At 54.8% G+C, this 14279-nt stretch overlaps 1 protein-coding gene across 4 annotated transcripts; it reads right to left on the reverse strand.

Moving 5' to 3' along the window:
• Window positions 1-432: 432 nt before the first annotated feature.
• Window positions 433-13572, reverse strand: TMEM61 (transmembrane protein 61). 4 transcript variants are annotated; one of them, XM_047728773.1, is made up of 4 exons: window positions 13427-13572; window positions 10367-10459; window positions 6164-6513; window positions 436-1054 (listed from the first exon to the last, which is right to left on the reverse strand). In XM_047728773.1, the coding sequence occupies exons 2-4, from the start codon at window positions 10379-10381 to the stop codon at window positions 787-789; spliced, it is 633 nt and encodes a 210-aa protein (XP_047584729.1). In that variant the 5' UTR covers window positions 10382-10459; window positions 13427-13572; the 3' UTR covers window positions 436-786. The 4 variants fall into 4 exon arrangements, with proteins under 4 accessions (XP_047584730.1, XP_047584729.1, XP_047584731.1 ...); XM_047728775.1 differs by lacking the exon at window positions 13427-13572 and adding an exon at window positions 11188-11253; XM_047728774.1 differs by lacking the exon at window positions 10367-10459 and having other exon boundaries at window positions 433-1054.
• Between the last annotated feature and the right edge of the window lie 707 nt (window positions 13573-14279).

Raw genomic sequence — 14279 nt, forward strand, 5'->3', positions numbered from 1 at the left:
GTGAGGTAGAAATGGGGGATGCAGAATGTAGCTGGGCAAAGAACAGACATTTCTACCACATCTAGAAAGTAAGTCTAGGTAATGAGCTCCCTGTCACAAGAGATATGGGAGCAGAGCCCAAATTTACACTGGTTGAAGGGAGGTTACTAACAATATCTGACATCTCTGTGTACTCATAGACACCTGCCCCTGGGCTAAGATGTGCATTTATTCCCAGAAGCATTAATACTGTGCCTGTGGGGTCACTGTGGCTCCCAATGCCAGCTGCTATCACCTCGTGTATTCCTCACAACTCAGCTCCTCGGGTAGGACCTGGGCCTTTGTCTCTCCCAATTCCCATTTTACACCGGAGGAAAGCAAGACAGAGATGCAGAGCCACTTGTTTGTTCAAGGTCACTCGACCAGTATGGGGTGGGATCCATGACCAGGAGGCCTGAATTTGGAGCCCACCTTCTCCTGATCATAAACTCCGTGTGTGACCTCGGGCAGTCCTGCCCCTGCCTCTGGGCCCCCATCTTCCCGCCTGGACCACAAAGTTCCCCAACTGACAGCCAGCGCTAACGGCCAGTTGGACTACAGAAAAACCATCCAGCCGGGCCCAGGCAACCCCTGGCATCATGAGAGATAATAAGACGGATTTATTTGAAGCGGTTTGTTACACAGCGACAGGTAAATACAAGAGCATTCAGCAGCGATCATTTGTCACGTGCCTCGTGTGTACCGGGCCCTGTACTGCACACCGGAAGCTCATCACCCAGCCCTGGCTCTGGGGTCTGCTGGGGGCCTTTACCCTCCCCCGCCCGAAGTCTGAGCCGGGCCTGGGCAGGAGCCCCTCGTGCCAGGAGCTGTCTCTCCAGAGATGTCGTGCACGGCACCAGTGATTCTCTCGTAGTTGGGCGGCTGCAGGGGGCTCTGGGTTCCGAGCAGGGCATCCCCAGAGGCACAGCCCTTCAGGCTTTCCTGCATGGGGTCCACGGGTGGTGTCGGGGGCCACTCGGCGAGTGGGCAGCACACGGCCTCCTCGTAAGTGGGGATGGCAGCCACCGCTGGGAGCCTGCAGGACAAAAGAAGAATGGCTATAGCAGGGGCGAGGGTGAAACAGCAAGGAAGGCTGGGGCTGGGGAAGACTTCATGCCGTGGTCCAAACCCTCTGTGGGCCCCCCAGCATCCTAGCTACACTCCTGGAGCATGGCGTGAGCCAGCCCTGCCGGCCTCAGCCCTCCCACTCTGCCCTCCCTCCCCACACACGCTCCTTGCTCCTCCTCAGTTCTCTTTGCAGGGGAAGTCCATCTGCTCCCTGCTGGCCAGTCCCCGTTTGTCCTGTGAGACAGACTCCTCTGCTAAGCTTCTTGACTGGTCCCTCCCCCAGCAGAGCTCTGGGCTCCCACAGCACTGTCACCCTCTGTCACTGCCCCATCAGGGGCCTGAGGTCCTCCCTCAGGGCAAGGATTGACGTTGAGCACCCAGGGGCCGAGGGTAGGGGTCTGGGGATGTTTCATAGGCAGAAAGACTTCTAGCTTATTGTAATATCCCTTACAAGATCTGGAGTTGTGGATGCTCAAGGCAGGATGGGAGACATCAGCTCTTTTGCCCGAATGGATGCTTGAGGCCCCATGTGGTAAGTCTGCCAAGTGACTGCCTCTGTTTGCATACCTCCAGAGACAGAGAGCTCATTATCTACCAGGTGAACCAATCTATCTGTAAACAGCCTAGCTTTCCTGTGACCTGCCCTACCTCCAACGAATAAACTACCTACTCTAGAGGGACTTAAGGCAGAGACCAGATCCTGTGAGGCTTCTGAGACCAGGCTCCACAAGCTAGATTCCAAAAACAGGTTACCTGTATCCTAGCCACAATGCTGATGGGAATGAGGTTGGCCCTCAGTCCTCTCAGAACCCTGGTGGGTCACCTCTGGGGAATTAGTGCTTCCTCCCTTCCCAGGACCCTGGCGGGTGGGAGTGTCGCTGATCCCAGGTCTGGTCTGTTTATGCTTTGGGGATGACACTGCAGGATACAGGAGCTGACCAGGTGATCCCGAATGTCGCTTCCCACACCAAGTTATGAGTCTGGGCACTGGCTAGTTCAACTCTCTGCTCTGCCCCATTCTTGGTGGAAGATCATCGGATCAGTAACTCCATTAATCTGAGCCTCAGTTTCCCCATCTATAAAATGAGGACAATAATGGCACATATGTCATAGGACTATATGAAGATTAATTGAGATAATCTAGGGGAAGGGGCACTTAGCATACGCTCCATAAATGGGAGCTGACAACAAAATCTCAAAAGCCTCCGTGAGGAAGGGGTGTGGGGAACAAAACTTATCACAGATCTTCTGTACCTTAAGTGCTACCCGGGCTCGGAGAGGCTGTCACTTGCCAGAGCTCATCAGTCTGGAGCGGATGGGGAAGCAGTTCAAGCCACACCAGGGAGTCTGCCTGCATAAACCGGAGGGAGCTGGCCCTGGGGGTCAGAAGAGGTGGTGGAGGGAACTTCACTCTACAGGCTGGTGGGGGGTGTGCTGGGCACCGGTTGCTGCCCCTCACGGGAGCACCCCTCACCTGCCAGGGCCATGGCCCTTTTCTGAACAACGTGTCTTCTCAGCTGGAGCCAACCACAGCCCTCAGAGTGATCCACTAGGGAGACAGGTTTGCTGCTCCAGTCACAGATAGGGTCATGGAAGAGGCCGGTGGAGAGCCTAGGGTTGACCCTCCAGCCTGTGTGCCAGCCTGATGGAGGGCACCAGCCAGGAGCCAAACCTGGGCTCCCTGTCTAGTGCTACTGCACGCTTCTCTCACAGACCCTCCTCTTCTGGAAGACAGCCCGGGAGCCCTGCAGCTGAGGAAGCTCTCCTCTGAGCTCTCAGCACCCTTTGCACGTGAGGGCAGGCAAAGAATATTGCTTCTGGAGGCAAGCAAGCTAGATTCTGTTGTTATCTGTTGTTGCATGACCCAGGCATGTTCATGCGGCCTGAGCCTCTTTCTTCTCATCTGTAAAATGGGGATGACAATTCCCATTTTATAGATTCAGGGTGGGGGAAAATGGAAAAAGCTCTGACAACACTCAGAAAAATGTGGGTCATACAGCTTCCAGAGCCCTATGTCCTCTACCCTGCTCCCCTCCCAGCCACACCCCTGCCTCTCTCTGCCCTGTTTCTCCAAGCCCTGGAGACCTGAGACAGATTTGGGGTATGCCTGGGATCAGCCGGGCAGGTGACAGCTGGCAGGGCAGGGCACAGAGGCCGGGTAAGCTCAGCCCACAGCAGGAAGTTTGCTTACAGGGCAGACATGGAGTGGCCCTCATGCACATGCTGTTGCCTTAGTAACCATCTGGGCCCATACCCATGGTCCAGAGGCTAGGAACTCAGGCACCGCGAGGCCCCACGTGGGGCGGCCATATCACACACACTTCCGGATGGAGGCTCCATTCATGAAACATTCTGCATCGTGGGCCTGCCACTAGGGTCCCCAGACACAGCAAGGGGCTGGGGCCTGCCTCACTCCTGGAGCCCAGTGGGGGCCGGAGGCCTGGGCCCCACACTGCTTCTCCCACCCTTCTGCTGAGTCAGGTAACTGCAGTAGGGAAAGGGAGAGGCACAAGGATGACTTACGGTTTGCTCGATGTGTAAATTCCCTAATCTACGCCATGTCTGTGACAAGCCTGGGGGCATGGTTCTCAGCCATTGTACAGATAAGTAAAGGTCAGCTAAGTGGCAAAGCCCCAGCCCCATCTAACTGCAAAGCTCAAGCCAACAGCACTTATCACTGTTCTTCCTATCCCAAGCCCTAATCTGTCCGCACCTTAGCTGTATCATCTGTAAAATGGGCCTAATCCCTGCGTTTACCTCCCACTGTTTGAGGCTCAAATCAGTGAGCAGGCGCTGGAGTGCCCAGGAAACTACAGGGCCCAGTCGGCCCAGCCACAGAGCTCAAGTGTGCGTGAACCTTGCAGGGTCTACACCTCCCCACCCCTCACCTCTTCCAGTCCTCTCAGCCATCGCAGGGGAAAGTTCTCTCATGGCCTAATGACAGCTGAAGGACTGGACATAGCTCAGAGATTCCAAGTAACATGCTCAAGGACACACCGCTTATGATGAAAGAACAGACACTGAAACCTTCCTGTCTGAAGAGACACAGGCTTTTTCTGCAGGGGTCCCTGAGGGTGGGGGTCCCCGGAGACCTCCTGTCCTGCTGCCAGTAGAGTACCCTCCCTGTGGGGGGGCCAGAGGCTGGCCTCGCAGAGCAGCAGGACCAGGTGACGTCAGCTTCAGGGACAAAATAGTTAGTTGTTCACAAGAGCAGCCTCCCCGACACCCGGCCATCCTGGTTCCAAACCTGTGACTTGGGTCTCCAGACCTGATGGGTCATGAGCACCCTCCTGGGTGGGCATCTCCCTGGCCCTGCTGGGAATGAAGGCCGGCTGGCCACACACACACACACACACACACACACACACACACATGATGGCCCTGACCCTGTTGAGTCAACACACTTGTGTGTACAGACAACACCCTCCCCAGGTGGTCAGGCCACGCTGGGCAAGGAGCGACAGGCTGTAGGCCAGCGCACCAAGGGCTGGCCTGCTTCCAGTCAACCACTAACTCCAGGTGGGTCCTCAGTCTCTCTGGGACCCAGGCTTTTCATCGGAGAAGTGAGGGGATTGGCTGGAGAGTCCCCAGGGCCGTGCCCTTCCCTTTAACAGTTGGGTCAAACCAAGGCCAGACCATTGTACCAAGGGGCCCCTGGTGAATGCTCTATTGTCTCTGACCTTGGGGAGTCATAGGCCAGTAGCAGGAAGAATTTGTTACATTCTTCAACTCGGAATACATTTTCCCCTCTCCTGAAGGGGAGAAGGGTGTCCAGGCTGTCTGGCCAGCTCACTTAGTAACCAGGCTTAGCCCCTAACACCCCCAAACCCAGTGCTTACAGGCTGGGGCAGGAGAATACCAGCTTTGCAGCCAGCAGGCTCGGCCGCTTGCCGGCCAGATATCCTGCACCTTCTTCTTCTGTAAGTGGTAACTGATCTTTACATTGCAGGCAGAACTAGAATTGTGTGCAGGCCTAGAGATGTAGGCACAGCCCACACTTGACTGAATGGATAAAGAGGTAACAAGTGCACACGTAAAGCGTGCATTCACTGCAGGGCAAAAAATGGGTTCTGGTATCTTGGTGATACTCTGTTTACGTATATACAGATCTAGAGCAAACAATATATCTGTGGCATGAACATTTCTTGGAGAGGGTGTGGGATGAAAAAAAATGCCTAAAAAGGCTCCTTAGAGGGAGTCATAATTTTAAAAGGTTGAGAAAGATGGTCTTAATGCAAGATTTTTGTCTCCACCCCCATCCTGCTCCCGGGCCTTTGCACAGGCTCTTCTGCCTGCCTAAACCACCCTGCTCTACCTTATCCACTTGAGGAAGTTACATTTCCTGTGCATCTACTGTGCACCAGGCACTGGGCTAAGTTCTACACCTGCATGTCCCCTAAGCTAGGGAGCAGTGAGAGCACAGGCCCTGGGTTCAGGTCCTGACTGTGCCACGCCCTAGGTGGGTGTCCTTGGGCAAGTCAGTTCGTGCTTCAGTGTTCTCATCTATAAGTGGAGTACAGGACCCACTTCAGAGAACTGCTGTAAATACAAAATGAGCAAATATATGCAAAGCACTTAGAATAGAATCGGGCACATGGTGAATACAGGTGTTTGCTATTATTGTGCTATTCTTCTCTCTTACCTCAAATGAGTAAGCAGAGGCTGCATAGGGTTGAACGATCTACTTTCCTACTTGCTAGTTAGTGATAGAACCAGGAGAGGACCCCAGTAGGTTTGACTCCTGTGTCTGGGCTTCTAACCCCTATGTTACTCAGCCCCAGACCATGCTGAGTTCAATTGCCGCCTTCTCCAGGAAGCCTTCCTGGATTTCTCCATGTCTCCATGGGACCATGTCTGCCCCTCTCTGACAGCTCTAACTACCTTTGTTTGTCGAAGTCTGTCAAAGGGCTTTAAAGCCTCCAAGATGGTGCTGATCAGCCTCCAAACCCCCAAGACATAGGCCAGGCCTGGTCCAGAGGAGAAACCCCATGAGAATGTGTTACACAAATGCCCAATAGCATGACAGTGTCTTATCCACCCCACCCCCCACCCATCACTTCCACCCTGCCCTGCTGACCTGTAGCTCTCCTTCTCCGAGGGCTCCACAGTGAGGTAGTACAGGTCTCTGGAGAGGTGATACGGGTCCCAGTGGGGAGGCCGCTGGGTGCTGGCCTTGATGGACCACAGCAGGCCGAAGAGTAGTAGCAGGCCCCCTGTGCCGCAGCAGAAGAAGCTGACTGACCTGAGCAGGGGACTGGGGGCCTCAGGCATGGGGTGCCCAGTGGGTGGGGCCGGCTGGCCAGGCTGAGCACCTGCATCTCCTTCACTCCACCAAGCAAAACAGAGTGTCCCAGCTACCAGAAGCACCATGCCGCTGACCATCATGCCATAACGTAGCACGGAGGCCGCTCGGCTCGCGTCACACGTCTGAACACAGACAAGGGCAGAGAGGAGAAAATGGGCCATAAGAAAGGCCTGCAGGGGAACTGGAGACCCCACTCTCTGTCCTCCCCCGTTTGTCTGAGATCACTGTGTAGCCATGGACAGTTCATTTGACTCCTCTGTGCCTCTGTTTTCCTCATCTGTAAAATGGAGATGATACTTCCAACTTGGCAGGGCTGTTCCAGAGGCCACTGAGAATGTGTCCTAAGTTCCAAGCACCATGCCTGGGACCCAGCAGGAGCTCAGTAAGTGTGTCTCTGTTCACTCCGGGCACCCACTCCCAGACCTCATAAGGCCCCATCAGCCTGGTAGGTGTGACTCCCCCCCCCCAGCCCCCAACACCTGCCAGCCCATCAGCTACAGGCTGGGAGGGACAAGCAGGCACACTTGTTGGCTCCCTTCTCCCAGTCACAATCCCAAGAGAAGTTGATACTTCCCTCCAGCTGGCAGAGGAAAGCACAGACCCAGGGCAGGTAAAGGAGCAGGTGTAAAGGAGGGCACTAGAAGCTCCAAGTTGACATCCACAACAGGTGGCCCCTTTGTGCAAAAAGATGTCCACCCTGGCCTTATTTATAATGGTCCTAGTATGGAGAAAGCCTAAATGTCCAACCACAAGGATAGGGTGAGTAAAGCGTGACATCCCCCCTGGATGGAATATTAATAACCCATTTGAGAAAACAAACTCAGCACCAATGTTTAACAACTACGGGGGCAGACGGGAGATGTGTATATCTTCCTTTTCTCAGCTTAGAATACCAAATTATGCATGGTGGGTCATCTCCATCAGGGAAAGAAAAAATGCACAGGGAAAACAAACACTGGGAGGAAATCTGGCCCCAGATCCTACCAAAGACAAGAAGGGACTAAACCCACATCCATGTTGTCCCCAAAGCCAACCTCTAGGCCATTGCACATGCTGTTCTCTCTGTCTGGTAACCTGCCATTATCTCCCCTCAAGGCTGGGCTTGGCGCTCACCCAAGAAGCCTCCATTTAAACGCCAAGTCCCTGGGCCTTCTTGGATCACAGCACCTCCCTGCCTCTGTTTAACTTCTCCTTTGCTTGTGCTCCCCACCAGACAGTGAGCACCTAAGGACAGGATCCACATTGGCCCCATTCACTGCTATATCCACCCCCACGCCTAGCACATAGTAGCTGCTCAATACACATTTGCTGAAGAAATTCCCTCAAATGAGGGAAAGTGTTACTGGGTAAACCCCTGCTATGGGAAAAGCCCCTCCCCCCACCAGCTAAAAGGAGGGAGGGAGCCCAGGGTTCCAGCAGCTCCAGCATCCAGCCAAGGAGTGGAGGCCTGGCTTTGAGCCTATCAACTGCCCTGGGCTTGTTTTCTTTCCCTTATAAAGAGCAGGTTCTTTAAAAGAAGTTAATGAGACAACATCTCCTCTTACAAAATCTGAGTCAGTGAAGTGGGGGGCTGGGGAACTCACAGACCCTAGACTTCAGTGATCAGGAACGCCTTCCAAATGGGGGCTCACCCAGCCAAGCGTGCTGAACCCAAATGGTGCCCTACTGTGCCGCCATTCAAGGGTGTGCTCCTGGGGGAGCAGAGGGCCATAGTAAAATGTTCAAGATCTAGTAGGTGAAGGGGCACCTGGGTGGCTCAGTTGGTTAAGAGGCTGGCTCTTAGTTTTGGCTCAGGTCAGGATTCTGGGGTCCTGGGATCAAGCCCGCATTGGACTCTGCCCTCAACGGGGAGTCTGCTTGAGATTCTCTGTCCTTCTCCCTCTATCCCTCCCCCCAATCACATTCTCTCCCTCTCTCTCTAAAATAAATAAATAAATCTTAAAAAAAAAAAAAAAAGATCTAGTAGGTAAAGCTGTAGACTTCAAAAGGGCATGTTTCCAATTGTGTTTAAAAACATGTGGGGGGGGGCGCCTGGGTGGCTCAGTGGGTTAAGCTGCTGCCTTTGGCTCAGGTCATGATCTCAGGGTCCTGGGATCGAGTCCCACATCGGGCTCTCTGCTCAGCAAGAAGCCTGCTTCCCTCTCTCTCTCTCTCTGCCTTCCTCTCCGTCTACTTGTGATCTCTCTCTGTCAAATAAATAAATAAAATCTTTAAAAAAAAAAAAAAAAAGAAATAAAAACATGTGTGGGGGCGCCTGGGTGGCTCAGTGGGTTAAGCGTCTGCCTTCAGCTCGGGTCATGATCTCAGCGTCCTGGGATGGAGCCCTGCATCAGGCTCTCTGCTTGGCCGGAAGCCTGCTTCCCCCTCTCTCTCTCTGCCTGCCTCTCTGCCTACTTGTGATCTCTCTCTCTCTCTGTCAAATAAATAAATAGATTTTTTTTAAAAAAACCATACATGTGTGGACATGTGAGAGAAAAAGAGAATGTACACATGTAACAGGGGTGCTCTAGGCATTTTCCTGAATCTGAGCCCCCAGACAACCAGAAGCATCTAGGAAAATATCATCCATAAATTTCCTGCTGTTCTCTTCCTGTAAATCTGTGTATGGAGCAAGTGTCTCCCGTCTCCAGCTCAAGGCATTTGTGAGGGGAACAGAAAAAGAACCTGACTTCTCCCTCTCTGAAGTTAGACAGCTAGGAGAGGCTGTCAAGAGGAAAAGCTGCAGAAATCAGCTTGGAAAAACAACTCCGAAACTCACAGCAAGCCGGTAACAGTTAATAAGCCCTCGCCGGTATATAGTGGCATCTCTTCACTCTCCCCACACCTGAGGTGGGTGGTCAGGGCAGGGAAAGAAATTCCTGTTTTACAAATGAGGAGACCTAGCCCGGAAAGGTGAAGGACCCGGCCCCAAGCCAGAAACTGCTGTACTTCTCGACACTTGAAGAACTCTGTTCCACAGAAGGTAACCTAAGGTGCTTTTAAACTTCTATAAAAGCAGTGGTTGCTCATTGTGAGAAAGAGAGAAAACCGCAGAGGGGAATGTGGATCATCATTAATCCTGCCCCTCGAGATGAAGGTGGTCTGCAGGTGGGGTTTTCCTTCCCATGTCTCCCTTGGCCTACATATGTGACGATGGCAGCAGCTGACGTGTACCGGGCATTGACACGGGCTGAGTCCCACACGGCACTTTACAGGTGGCACCTGACTTAATCACCACAACAGCATTACGGAGCTTGGAGGGTGACAGCTTGCCTGAGGTCAGTGCCAAATTTGAACCCAGTCCTGGGGCCCTGGGGGCCTTGTCCTGGGGAGCCCTTGGTCCTGATCCAGGGCCCTCATTTCACAGCTCCCCCTTCAAGACCCAGTCCAGGCACCAACCACCTCCTCCCAGAAGCCTATGTGCTGCTGCCAGCCCCACCTCCCACCAGCCAGAGAAGGCCCTTCCCTGCACCAGACTTGTCAGTCCCTCCAACTATGGCCAAGCTCGGTGACCTTGAAGGTGCTCGGCATTGCTGAGCTCAAATTCTGCCTGGCAGGGGAAAGCGAGTTGTAAAGATGAGATGGCAGGATGGCAAGCTGTAAGTGAAGCATGGTGACACAGAGCTGGACAAGAATGGACCCTGGCTCTGACACTGGGCAACTTACCTAGCTTCTCCACGCCTCCCCTGGCTCCCTCTGTAAAATGGGCCCGATCACACTGTGTAACCAACAGGAGAACTCCACCTGCCGCTTTTCTGTAAGAACTAAACCATCTCAACAGGAAGTGGTCCGAACCATCCCCAATCAACTGCCGGGTAAACTGAGGCTCTGACTGCCATGGCCAAGGCCACCCAGCGAGTTAGAACACAGGATGAGACCTGGGTGTCCATTCTGCACCGGCAAGTCACCGTAGTCAAGGTGAAGAGACAGGCGGGCTCGGTGTTAGGAGGAGCCTTGATGCTCTGGAAGGAGGGAGAGAAGTAAGCTTACACCCACCTCAGAGGAAGCCATCGGGAGGCAGGTAGTCAGGCGTGGTCCAGGCGCAGGGACCGAGGGGGAAACGATCCCCAGGACTGCTATCCCTCGGGTCCTGCAGGAGGCGCCCGGCCTTAGGGTGCGGCCCTAGAAGCGGTCTCCTAACCCGGCTCTCCCTGTTCCCCAAAAGCTCCAAGGTCCGGCTCTCGGTCTCATCCAGGGGTGTCCAAATGGCCCCGACCCGCAGGTGCCGGGCGTCCGGTCCGCTCCAGCCGCCCCCCAGGCGGCGCGGAGAGGTGTCCCGCCCGCCGCACCCTACGCGCGCGCCGGGCGGGCTGTGATCCTCGCAGGAGCTCTGCGAGCTGGTGGGGAGCTCGGGGCGGGGGGAGGGCGCGGAGGGGCTTCGCACTCTGCCCCCGCGCGGCAGCCCGCCCGGGACCCCTGCGCTCGCGCTGGGGCTTTGGATAGTTCCGGGGGGGGGGGGGCCGCCGCCCGCCCCACCTCTTCCCCCGATCCCGGTCCTCCCGCACTGTCGGTCCGGGCGGAGACTCCCGGATGGTTGGGGTCGGGGCTTCAGGAGCCACGCCGCGGGCTCCGCCCGACCTTAAAGCTACCTCGCGAGCGGGGAGGGCGGGGTTAGGGTGTCCAGGCCCGAGCTGCAACCGTCTGGAGCGGAGTGGGCTGTCCTCCGGCCGTCCCCACCCCAATCCCTCCTGGCTACGCCACTGGGGCAGGCTTGGGAGCCGAGAAGGACTGGGTCCGAGAGGCCTTTAGGAGTGCTGAGCCATACCTCCTCGCTCCCATTTCACAGGAAGGGAAACTGAGGCCCAAAGAAGACTTACTGCATACTTCCTGGAAGTAACTGGCTTTTGCTTCTCAGAGCACTCAGTCTGAGAGCAGGCCCTACCTCCAGGACCTCACATCCTGAGCAGGAAGGCATTCTGAGAGATAATGGTTGGCATGTAAGAGCTTCCCCCCAGCGCCTACCCGAGGTCTTGGCCCCAGCCCGGAGAGGCGGGGAGGGTGGGGCTTGGGAGCAGGGCTTCCCACTGCTGTGTGACCTAACCTCTCTGAGCCTTCTTTCTCCTATGTCAAAGGAGGGCTCATAGTTCCAACTCAGGGGTCTTCCGAGCACGGTAAGTGCTAGGCTAAAGGCAGTCTGGGAGATAGGTGATTTAGGAGTCTGAAGGAAGGGTGAGCTGTGCATGCGTTTGCAAAGTCTTCTGTGGGAGGACATCTGAGCTGTCCCAGAACGCGTGGAACAGGATATAACATCCAGGATGAAGGAACAACACGTGCAAAGCCAGACAAAATCACAGGCTGGTTAAACCTTCACAAATCCATGTAGGTCAAAAGGAGCCCATTCCTGGATGAGCTGGGGTCTAGGTTTTGTTTCTGTCTTTTCCCGCTGCCCCAACAAGCCAGGGGCAGATTCCCCTCTGCCACATCTAAGGATTCCCCATAAAGCTGCTGGTGACCAATTGTCCTCCCTGTCCAGGAACACAGAAGGTCAGAACCGCCTTGTTGAGATCTAAGGCTCAGAGACGGGAAACACTGCCTCAGAGTCACAGAACAGGTTGGTGGCAGGACCCAGGCCCCCAATTTCTAAACTCCTTGTCTCCGAGGCAACTTGCCATCCAAGAGCATTAACGCTCTCTGAGCACAACCTCCTCTGACTGGTGGGCTCTTTTTCATCCTGGCTGTGTGCGTCTCGGGGAAACTGAGGCTCCGAGAAGCCTGCATAAACGCAGTGTTCAGAATCTCCGAGCTAAGACAGGAGCCAGGCAGACCTAAAACCAGGACCTCCTTCTGCTTTGCTGTTCTCGATCTGGAGGTGGGGGCAAGCCCACAGGGACCAGAGGCCACCAGCAGCCTTCCTGGTGTCCTCGTGGACTTGCTCCAGGGAGGCAAGAGAAGGGGGGAAGCTGGAGGCCGTGAAATTCCAGGCTGATTCACACCTGCAGGGGCAGGCATCCGCGCAGGGCACGTGGTCCTCACTGATCAAAACTCCCTTGCCCTGCCCTGCCGGTAGGCCTAGCAGTAAGTCACAGGTTGGTGAGGTAGAGATCCTTGCTTGGGCACACCCCTGTCCCTGCTTAAACCTGAGTCCCCTGGCCTGACCCGGACACCCAGGCCCTGGAGTTGGACAGGTTGTGGCTTCTGTCCCCGACTCAGCCACCCCAAGGCAGGAACACCCAGGCCACAGCCTTCTCTTGAAGCTGTTATTCCTTCTTTTCTGAAGTGGAGAGCATGGCACCTGCTTCCCAGGGTCACTACGAGGTTTAGTTAAGACCTTACTCACAAGAAGCTGGCCTCCACGCACTCTTGCGTGGCAACAAGCCTCTATTTGTGACTCTCCCCTAGCTGGTAGTGACCTCCCTAAGGGGAGGGACCCAATGTGGCTTGGCTCAGGACCAGAGGGGGCTGGGACTGGATATGGATTGGAACCCAGGGATCTGGACCCATTCTGCCTCTGTCTTCCTCTTTCCCCACTGGTCCCAGAAGTTCTGGTCCCAGCCCCCGGGGTCTGCTAGGGTGTCTGCTAGGGTACCATGGTCGCACAGGCTTGGTGCGCTTATAGACCCTTCCCAAAGAAGCAACCTCACAATTTCTCTGGCACCAGCTGAGGGACTCAGAGGAGAAAATGGGTCGCCAGCCTCTGTGTGAAGGGGGTGGAGAAGGGGGTTACCACTTATACCCACTTATTACCTGTCACCAACCATCTGCCTTTCCCAGTTAGCAGTCACCTCAGCTCAGTCATAGAGGCTGAGTGAGAGTGCCCTGCCCAGTGTTACATAGCTAGTAAATGGGGGGAGGGGTGCAGGGAGGAGGTGCTGAAACCCACACAGGTCTGAATCTTCCAGACCCGTAGGCATTTTCCATTTTGGCCATACTGTCCCCTCCTCAGTTCCAACCAGGACTGCAGCCACCACCTGGCTTCTCTGCCCCCAGATCATCTGCCCTTCGTGCAGCACCAGCCTGAGCTTCCAGACCAGCACCCCGCCCAGCCCCTCACCCACATACCACTTTCAGTGCTCCCCATCATCCTCAGAATAACGCCCCCAGCTGCTAAGTACCCACCTCCCAGCTTCATTTCCTGTGCTCCCCTCAGACCACACTCCTGAATTCATGATCCAGGTGTTGCAAGCACAGCGCCATGCCTTGGCTACACCTGGTGAGCTCACACCCTTCCCTTAAGACGCAGGTCACAGGTCACCGTCTCTGGATGACTCTTCCTCAGTACCTCAAAGCAGAACTGTCTAGTCCCTCTCCCAAGCTCCCACCGGACTTTATAGACCCATCCACCCTGGCCTTGAGCACACCCACACCAATAAAACCACGTGCTTTCCCTTCCTCTTTTCCGATAAAAAGAAGTAGCTGGATATTGTAGGGAGTTTAGAATATATCGATAGGTTGAAAGAAGTCAGAATATCCCCCTTCACAGAAATAGAACAGGTTCCAGCCCTGTATACGAAGAAAAACACTCCCCTGAATGAGGCCTCATCTGCATAGGTCCGCCCACTCCCTCACCCGGCCCCTCCCACTCCCACCTTGGCAAGCAGGCTGCTCTGGGATCCATGGTACCAAGTCTCATTTGGAGAAGCAACGAGAAATAAGCACTGGAATCAGACAGGCTTCTTAGGGGTGTTACGGGGATTAAAGGAGTTATTATAGGGGCGCCTGGGTGGCTCAGTGGGTTAAGCCTCTGCCTTCTGCTCAGGTCATGATCTCGGAGTTCTGGGATTGAGCCCCGCGTCGGGCTCTCTGCTCAGCAGGGAGCCTGCTTCTCCCTCTCTCTTTGCCTGCCTCTCGGCCTACTTGTGATCTCTCTCTCTGTCCAATAAATAGATAAAATTTAGAACAAAGAAAAAAAAAGGAGTTATTATATAATGTGCTTGGCAACGGTGCTTGGCTCATAGTATTAGTAATATCG

This window comes from Lutra lutra, chromosome 4 (genome assembly GCF_902655055.1).
Source record: "Lutra lutra chromosome 4, mLutLut1.2, whole genome shotgun sequence".
Taxonomy (NCBI): domain Eukaryota; kingdom Metazoa; phylum Chordata; class Mammalia; order Carnivora; family Mustelidae; genus Lutra; species Lutra lutra.